The sequence below is a fragment of the Tenrec ecaudatus genome, chromosome 6 (genome assembly GCF_050624435.1).
Source record: "Tenrec ecaudatus isolate mTenEca1 chromosome 6, mTenEca1.hap1, whole genome shotgun sequence".
Classification (NCBI taxonomy): domain Eukaryota; kingdom Metazoa; phylum Chordata; class Mammalia; order Afrosoricida; family Tenrecidae; genus Tenrec; species Tenrec ecaudatus.
This window is the reverse complement of record NC_134535.1, coordinates 117,325,702-117,342,078: the sequence shown is the minus strand read 5'-3', so window position 1 is coordinate 117,342,078 and position 16,377 is coordinate 117,325,702. Positions and strand designations below refer to the sequence as shown.

The following is a 16,377-nucleotide window of genomic DNA, read 5'->3' as shown; positions in this document are numbered from 1 at the left end:
TCCGAATCGACTTGATGGCAGTGAGTGCTCATTTACCTAATATCCAGTAGAGTGTTTCCACCAACAAAGTACATTTCCCAAATGAAATTGGTTGTGTGTAGCACAATTCACAGAGCCCAGGCCTTCAGTGCCCCTCTCCCTCCCGCCACACGAGCCGCTTACACAGAGGGAGGAGTTGGCAGGTTGTACTCCTGGTCCTTCACCCCAGTCAGCCAGTAGGTGGTTTCCGTCCCTCTTCCCTGGTGGACAAAAAGGGTAAGCGTCATGGGCACCGATGAGACGAGCAATCCTAGGTCCCTGTTCCTACAATTCTCTCTTCCCAGGAACATCGCACTTCCCCATTTCTCACTAGCCCCAGTATGGAAGCCTGCCATAGGTTTCTGACATAATTTGCATGATCTCTAGACAGAGCTTGCTTTCCACACGCTTTTCTGAAAATAGATCTCTTGTTCACCAGATATGTTTTCTCAAGTAGAGTTTTCTTAGCAACTCCAAACTATCTCAAAATATCACCCTAGCAATAATGTAAGAACCCAGCAGATGAGCACCCACCTGTAACCCTGCGCTGTCAACCAATCTAATTGCTTTTCTTCATCCTCTTTTTCTTCTAGCCCTTCGTTTGCCACCTTCCCTGACTGTGTAAATCATATGCACATGTGCATCATTCCAAACACTCACTGACTGATGCTTGCTCCGTTGTGCCCATGTGGAGGCTCTAAATGAATGTAAACTTACCGGAAACCCATCTTGACTAGAGTACATGTTTGAAGGGGATACCAGATGACTAGATTTTAACAAAAGAATTTCTCAGGAAAAAAACTAGTGTTTTCTAGGGCATTTAGATTGTACTAATCCAAAACACTCTTCTATTTTGGAGGAAAAGCTCTGTGCATAAAAAAATGTATTTGTGGCGGGCTCAGAAAAGCAAGGGTGATGTCAGGACAATGCTCCATGGAAATAAGCTTTTGCAACGCAACGTGTGAAGATTTGGAGCAGAATGGTTACGGGAGCAGGCTAGCTTCACAACTGGTAATCAGCTTCAGGCCAGGGCTGGGGAACCAGTTTAGTCTGGTTTGGCCTCCTGCTGAGAATGTCCCTTTCCCAACAGTGCTCCTCAATCAGAAACCTATATTTTAACGGGTGATTCTTATGTAGTTCTGGTGAAGCCCTGTTTCAGGCCAGATGTACAAAAGACTATCATGATGGTTGAAAAGCAGCAAATGGAAATGGTAAGGGGAGTCTGGAGGGCCGCTGCTCTACATTTTAGGGAAAACATGGAGCGTTTAGAGCCGGCCAGGCTGCTCTTTAGCATGTGTCACAATCAGCTGAAATCCTTATTTAAAATACAGATTCCTGGTCGGGATCTGGAGTCCCTGGGTGATACAAAGGGTTGACAGGCTCGGCTGCTACCCAAGAGGTTGGAGTTTGAGTTTGGGTCTACCCAGAAGATAAGGGTGACCCTCTACTGATGGAAACAGCCGTAGATATTGTGTGGATCACAGTTCTAGGCTGGCACATGGGACCACCATGAGTGAGAGTTGACTTCATCAGACTTAAAAAAAATATATATATATATATATATATATATATATCAGGCGGTTTTAACTGATGGGTGGAGAGCACAGGTGTCTGCACTTTAGGAGTCTGGGATTCGTGGGCATGCTTGAGACTCACTGCTTCAGGACAGTGACATGAGCTGACCTTCAACAGCAGTCGCATCTTGCAGTGAAAACAGGGACATAAGTACAAAGATGAGAGACTGAGTGAAGTTAAATACGTCCTAGGCCACGTTGCTGTCCTCTGGTGTGGAGGGCTTGGGAAATACCATCTGGACTATACAGGGAGGGAATGAGGCTATGTTTCCCACACACTGGCCCTGCTCAAAATATCTCAAGGTGCCTGGTGGTGTAAAGAGGTGTTTGAGTTTACATTCTTGGGTGGTGGCTCCCCTGCAGGGATTAGTGAGTGATCATGGGAAAGCGCATCCAAAGGGATTCTTCCTCTTCATGCTCCTCGACGTCTCCGACCAGTGCGTGTCCATTCGGGATGGCCGGTCTCCAAAGAGGAGGCACACGTGTGTCTGCGCGCAGCCTCGCTGCCTCCTTACCTTTAAGTACGTTTCTCCTCTCACTTCGTACAGGAACTGGCACTCGGTTCTCTTCAAGATGGCGATGGTGGAGCCGCTCACATGAATTCTCAGGGCTGAAATGAAAACAGGTGGGAAACAATCAGGTCTGGTTTGCCGTCTGTTAGAGGCCACGTTTCTTTCTCCTGAACTTGGGATGCTTGTTTTTTGGGGGGGGGGGCTGTTCTTTGTGTCTTAGAGACTTCAGGGGCCTTCAGAACCAAGCTCACTGTCATGGAGTCGATGGAAAGGCATAGCCACCCTATGGGACAGGAGAGAGCTGCCCCTCTAGGTTTCTGAGACTCTTTAAAAATAATTAATTGGGACTTAATACATGCACACTCTACAGTTCAATCATGGCAAGCAGTATTGTACAGTTGCTATTATAATCTGTTTTGAGACTACCTCTTTACATGAGTAGAAAGCTTCATTTTTCTCTCGACTTTAGTGGAAGAACACTTAAAAAATGAATCGGTCAGATAAGACATATTACCACATATGAAAAGAAAGAAAGGGGGTCGGGCACAGGTACAGAATGGAAGAGAGCCCCTGGCTGCGCTCTGTAGATTCTTGTTCTAGCTCAGAAAGTAGCCCCAGGGACCTGGTTTTGGATGGTGAGCTTGGGAGTTGATATTTGGTTTTGAGTCCCATGTAAAAGTTCCAGTGCTAGAGGGTTTTAAAAATGTTCATGGGCCTTTCGAATGAAAAGATGATGGAATTTTCCCACAAACTCTTTGAAGGTCCTTTGTAAGTAACTGTAGTGTTGAGCGAAAAGTAAGCATTCCGCAGAGAGCTGTAGAGTCCGGATTTTCTCAAATCTTACTCTCAGTGATTCTCTTACCCTTCTGACAAGCAAGTGATGAGGGCATTCCGACTCATAGGTGCTGCTGGAAAGCACTTGTCTTATTGTGGGTGCCAGTAGCCATGGCACAAACAATAACAGTAGTAAGTGTGACGGCAACGTCACCATCTACGGCCATCAGAGGATTGCTAAGGGTTTCCATATGTCCCATCAAATCTGCCTGCAATATCTCCCAGGAAGGTTTTTATTCCATCCTCAATTTATATCTTCATCTTTCTTCTCTGTAGAAGGATCTGATAATTTCTCTCCAATTTACATAGTAAGTGATTTTCTGGTTAGGATTTGATTGAAGTCTACCTGACTCCAAACTTGCTCTTTCCTTTCCATCATGATTTATCCCCCTACACAAGCCAGGACCTGCTGTCATTAGAGGCAGTGCAAGTCGACTTTGACTGACTAGGACTCATTGTTTGTCAAAGTATCATTCTCCTTCCCGTGTTTTCATAAATCCCCACCCACATGAACCAGTGGTTTCCTCCTCTCTTCAATGCTGTTTGTTGTCATGATATTGTCATGATATTTATTGAGCATTTACTATATGCAACATGTGCCTCCCCTGCCTTGCATATAACTAATATGCAGGCTTGGCATATAACTAATATCTAGATTTTTTTTGCTAAACCATTTCTAGGAAACTAAACAAAAGGTAAATAGGAAATTGGACCAGGGTGTATAGTATATATCTACCCCACTGACTTTTCAAAACCTTGCATGCATTTGTACTAAATTTCATGACTCTTCCTGGAAGGACCTAGGTGAATACACTACAAATGAGCCAAGAATAATTGTAACAGTCCAAAAGGGAGCTGCGAGGGAAGAATAAAATCCATAAATGTCATCAACAAAAGCAAATGTAGCAAGTGCTGAAATGACACAAGGTTTTCCTTTTTGCCACCAGGACGACTCCTCCATTTCACTGCTCTTTGTACCTCTGACTGTACATTTTGTCTTAAGATTCCCCTCTACTGGAAGATAGGTCTTTGTCCTCTAAGAAATACACCCCCATTCTTACGAAGGCCTGTGGACTCCATCCTGGAGGCTGTGTTGACGGTGTCTCCAAAGAGGCAATAACGAGGCATCTTGATCCCCACAACTCCGGCGGCACAGGGACCTGAAATAGAGGGCAGAACACAGGAAGCAGAGGAACTGAACCTGCTGCGTGGAGTTCAGGGAGGCGGGCGAGCCTCTCCTCAGTGCCGCCGTGCTGAGCCCTCATGCCACAGAGACGTGCTGAGGATGGGGCATAGGAACTGCCACGCGGGCTTTAAGTAGCGTTCCCCAAAGCTGGAGCGTCAGTATTCAACGCATGCTGCAGAAAGCATTTTGTGGCAGCACAAAAAAGAATCTTTACACTGAACGTTACAATATGCTGTCCAGCTATCTAGGTCACAGAGGTAGAACGTCCTCTCTCCCTGGATGTCTTTCTGTCCTCTAACCTGTCATCTTCATGAGGCTGTACCAAAAAGATCTAAACTGTTGCCACAGACTCAATTCCGACTCACAGTAAATGATACGAACGGACAAAGTAGAACTTCCCCATGGGGTTTCCAAGTCTGTAATCTTTTTAGAAACAGACTACCATCCCTTTCTCCCACAGAGCAGTAAATAGCGGAGTGCTTAACCAACTGCACCACCAGGGCTCCACTGTGAAGCTTAGAGGGCAGGAGAACGATCAATGGCAACCAAGGGCCTAGAAATGTGATTTAACTTCACTCAAGGAGAAACTGCCTAACAATGTCAACTATCCAATCAAGTTTTTTTTTTAATAATGAATTTTGGAGGAAGTCCTAGGATTATTCTAAAAATGGCTATATGATGACTTGTCTTGGAAAATAGGCCCCGTGGTGGCATAGTGAGTTATGTGCTGGGCTAACTGTAAGATCAGAAGTTCGAAACCAACAGCTGCTCCACAGGAGAAAGAATGGGCTTTCTATACTCCTAAAGAGTTACAGACTTGGAAACCCAAAGGAGCAGTTCTATTCAGTCTTACAGGATGATTGTGAATCAGAGTCAACTAGATAGCAGTTGACTACTGAGCTAAGTATCTTGGAAAATGTATTGACAATTTTTACTTTGTACAGAATCAATCTAACTGCCTTCAGAGTTCCTTGCTAACTATGTTTATTCTATGATATGTGTAAATCATCTCCTCAAATCTCTCAACTCAAAGGTGGACAACTGGATGTGAGGGTGATCTGGCTGCGACATGTCACTCCATTGATCGTGATGGTGTATTCACCATGAAGGTGATTTGGCTGGCTAGGTGGGTGATCCCTTCCTCCCACACCACTCCATATGCATCCCTCCCGAAACTACACATTCAGTAAAGAAGACGACAGAAGGAGGACCATCCTTCAGTCAAAGGTATACAAGTAGAGCAGCTGTGCTCCCCTGCTAGGACCTCCAAACAAGCTCTCAAGAGTGGACAGCTTTCATGGTCTTTGAAGTGACTTGAGTATATTCTGTGGTCATTGGAAGGCGAGCAGAAGAGGAAAAGGACGGAGAGCATAAATACCCTCTTATTCTAGTGGTTTGACTAGCTGTAGTTGGTTTTCCTTTTGGCAGCTGAACAAATCCATGAAAGCAACTATGATAATTACTGGGGGAAAATATACAGAGGAGGGATGGAGAGAGGTCATGCAAATGGAGAGGGAACAAATGAAATATTCAATATGGTGACTACATAGGAAGTCCAAAGCTTCCGTTGTAGAAACTGGTAGCGTTGTTCATTCCAGGAGTCAAAGGTAACCAACTCATGCTACTTCCTAGAGTTCTCTATGGATGGAAGTGAAATCTGTTAAGATATATGACAGGATCCCATGTGTTTCAGATTTCAAAAGTAAACCTCATGTGAAGACTGATCATATTTGAAGACCCATTACCCTTACTAATTTTGTTGGTATACAGAGGTACGTATGGTTGCCACTAACTAAGATGCTCAGTTCCATACCAGAGTGCACTCCAATGCGGATCCATATTGGAAGGCCAGGAAGATGCTCCAGCTGGAAGGTCCCCATGAAGCTGAGGATATCCAAGGCCATCTTGGCGATGTCTATTGCATGTCGGTTGCCATTTCTCTTAGGCAAGCCACTAGCTACCATATAGGCATCACCAATGGTCTCCACCTATGGGAATAGTTTCTCATCAGTGGATCCACCCTTCTTAAAGGCATGCAAATTAAATAGAAACAGGTATTTACATCTCAAACACTGAAGTTTATGGGAAAGTCCATGTGAGCATGGCCCTGCACCCCTTTTTGTGGCCAGTTCAAGAGGAGTTCTGTGTTGACTACTTAACAATGTTCAGTCCAGATAAACAGGGAATATCACAATTAGAAGAAGCTTTAGTCACTGAAGTGTATCGATATAAATTGTCCAGATGTAGTGGCAATTATTTTAATGTGTAAACATCCTAAACAGTTTTATGCAATTTATGCAGTTATTTTTGACACTTTCTAATGGATTTTTCATTGCTTTATGAAATTTCGAAGAACACCCTTAAGTTTCTGAGAAGTCATTGTTAATATTCATCATTTTTCACATCATACCCACCGCTTACATATTGACTATCTTAATTATCTCTTATCTTTGAAAAAGAATCTCAGGTTATGTCTCTGATGGTTCAGGTCCCACCTTGGGACCCAGGTGGGTCCTGGGGAGCCCTGCACGGTTGACTCCAGATGATAAGCTAAGGTCACAATGATGAGTAGGCCGTGTGAGAATGGCATTTGACTGCTGTGGGCTGCCTTTTCCCAGTAGTCCGTGATGTCAGAGTGTGTGGGGTGATGGCAGATGATATCATGAAGAGGCAGGGAAAGTCCAGGTGTGGGCTAGAGGTGACAGGGGGGTTTGTGGAGGAAGTTGGAAGAGGGTATAAAGAGAAGGGGACTGTGTGGGACTGAGTGGCTGGGATAGACAGAGGACAAATAAGGACCCTGCTCAGGGTGGGCGGTAGGTGACAGGCACCATCCAACCACCGCCCCCCCGTACCCCGCCCCATCAACAATCCCCATAGACTTCACTGGGTGAGGAAGCCATAGTGCAAAAAGGGGGCCAAGTCATCCCAGGATATGTCTGAGGTGTCTGATGGGTGATGACAATTTGAGAGACTGGTGCTAAAGAAGGGGGTACACTTACAACTCTTGCAGAACACAGATTTTACAAACAGACCAGGATCTGAATCACATCACCAAATGAGAAGTGGGTGTATTTTTATTGACACAATCATATGTATGGTTTTATATCTGTTGGTTAATTTATTTTTGCCAGCTTTCTCTGAAATGTATAATAATTTTCTGTTTTACAGGAACTGTAATTAATATGCCTACATATTAATACTAATACTAAGGAGGAGCATTGGCCTAAGAAAGATGCTGAAAGGGAAGTCTTTTCTGAGAGCTCTTATTGATGCTATTACATGAGCAATTATATGAGCAACACTTACATTTAAAAAAAAGAATTATAATATTTGGGGCATATAATTTATTTCAATAATCTTTATAATAACAATTTAATTAAGCCATACCATCATCCTATTTTACAAATAAGTTAACTTAGACTTGGTGTGGTTAAATGTATTTTATGAGATCATACAAAATTGGGAACTGGATGCAGATCTCTAACTGTGAAGTTACCTGTTGCATAAACACTGCTGTTTTCCAACATGGAAATCCAGGAACTCAATTCTCCTTTACTTTTCTGAATCACACATTATAAACTCATAACTGGTTACCACCAAATTCATATACTAGATCTCTTTCTGAATATTATAGATTACACTCCCTGTTCTGCATCACTCCCTTAAATGCTGTTGTTTAATCTTCCTACATCAACAAAGAAGATAATAGATGAACTGGTTCTACTTATTGTAAGTCTGGTGTCTTCCCTGCTTCACTTTTTCCCCCTTATTAAAAAAACTCTTGTCCTCAAGTTGATTCTGGCTCACAGCCACCCTGTAGAACAGAGTAGTGCTGACCACGTGGTTTCTGAGGCTGTAACTCTTTACAAGAGCAGAAAATCTCCCTTTTTCCCATCACAAGTGGCTAATGGTTTCAAACTGCTGACCTTGTGATTAGCAGTCCAATGCACAAACCACTACGCCATCAGGACTCTGGTTCTCTGCTTTATTTTTAATCAGATTAAGCATGGTTAGTTTTTTAGAGATGATTTGAGACTATGTCTGATCTCCGTATTGTTTCTGGCCTACTGCTTTTTCGAAGTTACACACTCATTTGACCTCTGAACCCTCTTAGTTTTCCACTTCTTTGTATTTTTAGCTTGGATTCCACCACCAATTCTTGAAATCTTAAATTAGAGAGGGTATGCATGAGTAATAATTGGAAGAGTCAAGTCCAGCTAGGATGATCTTGAGCGGTACAACTCGGAGAGGGGAAGCGTTTACCTTGTAGACATCGTGATGATCAAGGATGTGGTCGAAGCTCTTATAGATGTCATTGAGCATGTCCACCACTTCCATGGGGGTGCTGTATTTGCAGATAGTAGTAAATCCTACGATGTCACTGAAATAGATCGTGACTTCCTCATATAACTCGGGCTCCACAATGCCTTTCTCCTTTAGAGACTTCACTACTAGCCTGTGGAGGAAGGAAAAGAGCGACTGCAACTTCTGTAATACTTTCCCCTTGCAGACATCTCTAGACAATAGCACTTGTCCACCAGGAGTTAGAGAATTTGGGATCTCCAGTGAATTGGATGGCTAGGAAGCTAAAGTAGGTTTGCATATACCATTTACAAGAGCATATTATGCATTCAGACATATAATGCATGTGTTTTAATATAGAAGGGTATTAGAATTTCAGCATTAACTTAGAATTTGATTACTAATCTAACTACATAAATACATGTAAAAATAATGTATATATAACTCTAATGTATAGGTGCACTTACTCACTTTCTACTTCTATGCTGAGAATTAGATTCTCAGTATATATCTTTTTTTTAAACGTTTATTAGGGGCTCATACAACTATTATCACCATCCATACATACATCAATTGTGTAAAGCACATTTGTACATTCATTGCCCTCATCATTCTAAAAACATTTGCTCTCTACTTAAAGCCCTGGCATCAGGTCCTCATTTTCCCCCCTCCTTCCCCGCTCCCCCTCCCTCATGAACACTTGATAATTTATAAATTATTATTTTGTCATATCTTGCCCTGTCCGATGTCTCCCTTCACCCACTTTTCTGTCGTCCATCCCCAAGGGAAGAGGTCACATGTAGATCCTTGTAATTGGTTCCCCTTTTTCAACCCACCCTCCCTCTACCCTCCCAGTATCGCCATTCACACCACTGGTCCTGAAGGGATCATTGGCCCTGGATTCCCTGTGTTTCCAGTTCCTATCTGTACCAGTGTACATCCTCTGGTCTAGCCAGACTTGCAAGGTAGAATTGGGATCATGATAGTGGGGCGGGAGGAAGCATTTAGGAACTAGAGGAAAGTTGTATTTTTCATCATTGCTACATTGCACCCTGACTGACTCATCTCCTCCTTGAGCCCCTTCTGTAAGGGGATGTCCAGTGGCCTACAAATGGGCTTTGGGTCTCCACTCTGCACTCCCCACCTCACTCACAAATATATGATTATTTGTTCTGATGATGCCTGATACCTGATACCTTCGGCACCTCGTGAACGCACAGGCTGGTGTGCTTCTTCCATGTGGGCTTTGTTGCTTCTGAGCTAGATGGTCACTTGTTTACCTTCAAGCCTTTAAGACCCTAGACACTATATCTTTTGATAGCCGGGCACCATCAACTTTCTTCACATTTGTTTATTCACCCACTTTGTCTTCAGTGGTTGTGTCAGGAAGTTGAGCATCATAGAATGCCAATTTAATAGAAGAAAGTATTCTTGCATTGAGGGAGTCCTTGAGTGGAGGCCCAATGTCCTTCTGCTAACTTAATATTAAACATATAAATATATGCACATAGATTTATTCCCCCATCCTCATACATAAATATATTTGCATATGCACATGCCTTTTTCTAGACCTCTATAAATGCCCTTTGCCTCCCAGCTCTTTCCTCTATTTCCTTTGACGTTTCTCCTCTCCCACTATCATGCTCAGTCCCCACCAGGGTTTCAGCAATTCCTCTTGGTTACATTATCCTTGATCATGCCCGACCAGGCCTCCAACACCCTCCTCAAATCCATCACTATAGAAACAAGCTACAATTTTTTAAGCTAAAATAAATTTTAAAAAGAAAGCTAAAACTGGGTTTAAAAGTGGGCAAGTGTGTGTACACACATACATATATATTCTAAAACCAAATCTATTTGCCATTTAATCTATTCTGACTCCTAGTGACACCACAGGATAAACTAGCACTTCCCCATAGGGTTTCTAAGCCTAGACATCTTTATGGAAACAGATGCCTATTATTTCTCCTATTGAGGGTTGGTGGGTTCAACCCCTGACCTTTTAGTTAGCAGACAAGTGCTTTAACCACTGTAGTACCAGGGCTTCTTTTATGTGTAAAGGATTATGCATTATGTTTGAGTTATGTGAGTATGTATATATATATTCTATATTTATACAATGTATATTATGAATTGAAATGACACACAATTCAATGATCAGACCTAGAATTAAGCAAGAAATCCAACAAGGGTCTGTGCATTCCAGTTATGTGCCAATTTGCCAGTTCGCTGAGAAAAGGGGATGGGAGCTGACATGAAGCTAGTAGTGCTCACCTGCCCTTGTTTAAAGGTAAAACTATTAGAATCAGGGCCTGATAGCTTAAAGGTGTCATAGAGACCATTTAAAGTAAATCTCTCATTTTTACAGATGAGACAGCTGAGTCCTAAAGGGAGCCCTGTTGGCATACTAGATTGCATGAATTGGGCTGCTAACCACAAGGTTAGCAGCTTGAACCCAACCAACTGCTGCACTGGAGAAAGATGAGACACTCTGTTCCTGCAAAAATTTAGTCTTGGCCCCTCTCTCCCCATAAGAATTCACTTCAGAGGACAGCACTGAAGCAACAGTTCAGGGAGAGGGACATGTCTGATCAGAGCACACAGGAGCAAATGAAGGAGGAGGGAGAGAGAATGGAGCACATCCTGGCTCATCAAGTCTTGAGGATAATGTCCCTGCTCAGAGCAGCCAAGGCACAGATAGTACCATAGGACTGGCCCCACCACGAGACATGATGTCCCTCACTGACCCCTAGTGCCAAGGAGGACAACACTGGAGACAGTGCAGGAATTGTGCCCAATCTGCCCCACCACACCAAGATGAAACAATAAGGGCGTGCAACAGAACAGCAAGTGGAGCAGAGCAATGAAGTCCCCAGGGAATACCAAAAATAGACTGTGGGGCCAAGTCATGGCACCCCATCAAACTCAACCTGAAATCACTCCTAAAGGTCAACAAACAGATCTTGAACTATTTACAGGTTTTTCTTTTTGTTGTTGTTTTTGATGTTGCTTTGTTTTCTTTTGTTGCTTTGTTTTGCTCTGTCTTGTTGTTTTGTGGATATTATGGTCTCTGCAGGTGCATCTAGATAAGATAGGTGGGATAAACAATCCAGAGGAGAAAACAACGGGGGCCAATGATTCCAGGAGGACATGGGAGAGGGGGAGGCAAGGGAAAGGAAGTGCATGTTAACAGACCTAGGAACATGGGAACAAGTGATCTAAAATCCATGGTGAGGAGGGTGTAGGAGGCCTGGTAGGGGTTGATCAAGGGCAATGTAACCAAGAGGAATTACTGAAACCTAAATGAAGGCTGACATGATTGTGGGAGAAGAGAGAAGTAAAAGGAAATAGAGGAAAGAACTAGGAGGCAAAGGGCATTTACAGAGGTTTAAATACAGGCATATCCCTATGTAAATATATTTATATATGACAATAGGAAATATATCTAAATATATTTATATATGACAATAGGAAATATATGTATGTACATATATTTATAGGTTTGGTATTAAGGTAGCAGATAGACATTGGGCCTCTACTCAAGTCCTCCCTCAATGCAAGAACACTTTGTTCTAATAACCTGGCATTTCATGATGCTCACCTTTCTGACACGATCATTGAAGACAAAATGGTGCATAAGCAAATGTGGTGAAGAAAGCTGATGGTTCCTGGCTATCAAAAGCTATAGCATCTGGGGTCTTAAAGGTTTGAAGATAAACAAGTGGCCATCTATCTGAGAAGCAACAAAACCCACATGGAAGAAGCACACCAGCCTGTGTGATCATGAGGTGTTGGTAGGATTTGGTATTAGGCATCAGAACACCCAGAAAAAACAAACAAACATATCATTGTGAATGAGAGGGAGTGCAGAATGGAGACCCAAGACCCATCTGTAGCCAATTGAACATCCCCTTACAAAAGGGTGGCAGGGAGGAGATAAGCCAGTCAGGGTGCATGCAGTATAGCACCATTGAAACAGGCAACTTTCCTCTAGTTCTTTAATGCTTCCTTCCCTCCATGCCTCCACTATTGTGACCCCAATTCTACCTTACAAATCTGGCTAGACCAGAGCATGTACATGGGTACAGATAAGTGCTGCAAACACAAGAAATTCAGGACAGATAATCCTCTCAGGACCAATATTGAGAGTAGCCATACCAGGAGGGTAAGGGGAAGGTGGAGGGAGAAAGGGGGAAGTGATTACAAGGATCTGCATATAACCCCTTCCCAGGGGGACGGACAACAGAAAAGTGGGTGAAGGGAGACATTGGTCAGTGTAAGACATGAAAAAATAATAATTTATAAATTATCGAGGGTTCAAGAGGGAGGGTGGAGGAGGGAGGAGAAAAATGAGGAGCTGTTACCAAGGCCTCAAGTAGAAAGAAAATGTGTTGAAAATGATGATGGCCACAAATGTACAAATGTGCTTGACACAATGGATGGATGTATGGATTGTGATAAGAGTCATATGAGCCCTCAATAAAATAAGTAAAAGAAAAAAATCGTCTTGGGAACCCACAGGGGCAATTCTAATCTGTCCTATAGGGTCACAATGAGATGGAATCCACTCAATGGCAGTGAGTGTTTCTAAAGAGTAAGTGGCTTTCACAAGGTCTCATAGCCACAAAAGTACGAGCCTTACTCAGCAATATCCACCCTCCTGTCTTTTCATTGCACTGCGTTTTCGCCATACCAAGCCCTGGGGCATTCAAGGGGATGGAGAAGACTTGGAGGTGTATTGCCTGTAGGCAAAGACAGATTTCTGGCACTTTCCTGGAAGACGAAAGTCAGTTACTCACAAGAAGTCACAGCACTCACTGAGAGGCCCCCCGGAGCATGGATGGGCACCATTTTGTGCAGTTGTCAACGCGTGACCCTAGACAGTCACTGGTATAGAGCCGTGAGCTCACAGGGGTATTCTGGGTGGTGGTTCTTGGCAGCCCAGTGTAATAGCACAGAGAATTTTGGAGACCGAATAGATATCATTATTCCACTTCATATTCTGCCTTTTCTTACGCGATATGGTTCTATTGTTCGGTATCTTGGCCAAAAATCAGACTAATCGGTGGTGGTACCATGATTTTAAGTCAGGCTTCACTGCCCTCAGTTTACAGGATCTAACCCAGTGCTGGACTTACATCCAATAATATCGTTTCTTGTAGTTTAATAATAAGAGAGAGTAGTCCTTCTCCTATGTGTAAAGCGGTGGGCTCCTTGGCCTGACCCTGCTTCCTCATTCTCATGTTTTCATTCTTTGCATATCTTAACATTTCTCAGATATTCGTTGAGAATCAACACTTACAAAATGTTAAAGCAAGTCTGCACTTGGTCTGCTGTTTGAGAGATTTCACCTGTACCCCCTTTCTTATGTGGCACACTGTAGAATTGCTTCACAAAAGAGAGGTCAGGCTACAGATGTCCCCTCAAGGAGACCTCTTAAGTGTGTGTTCCCTGTTTCCTCCACTAAAGACTTCTACTTGTTAAAACTCCTTTTCTACTTGAAGTAGAGACCAAAGCAAGGAAATTACCTTGGTGACTAACTGTGTTCTATCTTCGACTTTCCTAAGGAATCTTTCACTTTCATGTTCACATTGCAGAGACAGACAGTGGCTTGCCTAAGGTCATGCTATTTTTAGGTGCCACTTAGAGAATTTTGACTCAAAATCCCATGTGACAAAGTAGACCTACCAGGTGATAGAGGAGGACTCCCCCACGTCATTCTGTGGACTGTGATTTTTATGGGGGCAGATAGGCTGTGATTTTTTACGGGGGCAGATCTGTCCATAGGCTGTGATTTTTAAGGAGGCAGATCTGTCAGGTCTTTTTCTTAAGAGGTGCTGGGTGGGTTAGAACCACTGCACCACCAGTGCTCTTGGCCCAAGTCAAAGTGATAGAGGCATGTTCAGACACAGATGGGTCAAACTCTGAAGTTCTTGCTCCTTTTTCTATGACCGTTTGAAAAGAGGTCTTGAGCCTGCAGCCCTACAGACACATGAATAAGGCTGAAGAGATGTGCTGAAGCTTTCAGCTGCAACTATGAGGCATACATGGTTGCGGACTCCCAGGAGACCACATCTACAGGACGACGTGTCTTACCTTGGAAGCAGCATAAAGTTCAGTCTGTCAGCTCTGTCCCTCTCAGCCTTGTAGAGCTGTGTTCTTTCCTCTACCAGATGTTCCAGGTTTCGAGAATATAGCTGCAGGCGCCGGATCAAGGTGTCCATATAACTTTCATTTTTTTGGTCATGAAATAGGCTGTAGATAGTAATGGATAAAGAGCTCTTACACACTACGAAGAAAACATAAATATTCACCAAAACAAGGGGGAAATATGATGCACAGGTAATTTTAAAACTTAAAAAATGGCCAACAAGACAATTTTGCCACAACAGTGATAACAACAAAAAATATGTGTACAGTTATATAGCTGGATACTAAGGTAAGTCAAGCGTTGCTACCAAGGTTCCAGTTTATGTATGCATGGGCTTATTCTGGGGGGTGGGTGTTTAAACATGTCTCGATCATCAGTGGATGAATGTAGACAGTACAGAGTTATGCTGGGCCACTTAAAATTCAAGGCAGAGAGGATAGCTCAGAAAGTTGTGCAGTGTGACTGGGTCTTTTGGATTCTAAAGGGATAATATCTTGATAGATTTTCTGAAGCGACATAGGATAATCACAGGGGCTTATGAAGAAGTTTTAAGAAAACTGGTCATGGGAAGGAGGTGAGCCAGTCAGGGTGCAATATAGCACTGATGAAACCTACAACTTTCCTCTAGCGCTTTAATGTTACACACACACACACACACACACACACACTATCATGATCCCAATTCTACCTTACAAATCTGGCTACACCAAAGGCTGGTACATATAAGAACTGGAAACACAGGGAATCCAGGACAGATAATTCCTTCAGGACCAATAGTGAGAGTAGCAATACCAGGAGGGGAAGAGGAAGGTGGAGGGAGAAAAGGGGAACGAACCGATCACAAAGATCTACCTATAATGTCCTTGGAGGATGGAGAACAGAAAAGTGGTTGAAGGGAGATGTCGAATGGTGGAAGACATGACAAAACAATAATTTATCAATTATCAAGGGTTAGTGAGGGGGGGTGAGGGAGGGAAGGGAAAAATGAGGAGCTGATACCAAAGGCTCAAGTAGAAAGAAAATATTTTAAGAATTATGATGGCAGCAAATGTACATATATATTTGACACAATGGATGGATGTATGGATTTTGATAAGAATTGAACAAGCCCCCAAATAAAATGATTTTAAAAACAACAAAAAATGAAAACTGTGTTGGTAAGAAACGGCCCTGGGGACTCGTGCTGGGGAGGTTTTCTCCGTCACAACAACACAGCTACTCCTTGTTCAAGGGGAGCATGGGCTGTCCTACCAGGTGTTTGTTGGGAAACGCTACCCCTTCCACCCGATGGCCTCGATTTTGCCCATTGAAACCTCGTTTTGTTCTGAAAACTAAGACCAAAACCTAAACCAACCACAGCAAGAAACCCCCAGCCATCACATTTAAGAGAACACAATTTGAGTTTCTCAAAGATGACAAAAAGAGCTGATTTGACATGGTGGGAATGGAATAGCTTAGAATTCCTTGGGATAACAGTTAATAGGCAAAATAGTTCATAAGAATAATCTATATTCCAGTTTGGTGAGTAGCATTTGGGGTGTTAAAGCTTGTAAGCAACCATCTGAGATACAACTATTAGTCTCTACTTATCTGGAACAAGAGAGAAATATATTTTTTTAAATCAAAGATCAAACTACATGAGTGATAGCTCACATGAAGCACAGCCTCATCTATCCTGAGACCAGAACAAGATGATCCCAAATAGAATGGAGAAAAACTCGGAACAAAACTAAAATTCCTAAAAAGGGTCAGATTTACCAAACCAATAGAAACTAGAAGAACCCCTGAGAGATAACCTTT

At 42.9% G+C, this 16,377-nt stretch overlaps 1 protein-coding gene across 1 annotated transcript in view; it reads right to left on the bottom strand.

Moving 5' to 3' along the window:
• The window catches only part of GUCY2C (guanylate cyclase 2C), a 91,256-nt gene that overhangs the window by 2,229 nt on the left and 72,650 nt on the right, over positions 1-16,377 (bottom strand). The window contains exons 21-26 of the mRNA XM_075553086.1: positions 14,523-14,681; positions 8,388-8,580; positions 5,938-6,112; positions 4,000-4,098; positions 2,108-2,202; positions 163-239 (exon numbers count right to left, since the gene is read on the bottom strand). Of these exons, the coding sequence (XP_075409201.1) occupies positions 163-239; positions 2,108-2,202; positions 4,000-4,098; positions 5,938-6,112; positions 8,388-8,580; positions 14,523-14,681 (798 nt within the window). The remainder of the gene's footprint in view (positions 1-162; positions 240-2,107; positions 2,203-3,999; positions 4,099-5,937; positions 6,113-8,387; positions 8,581-14,522; positions 14,682-16,377) is intronic.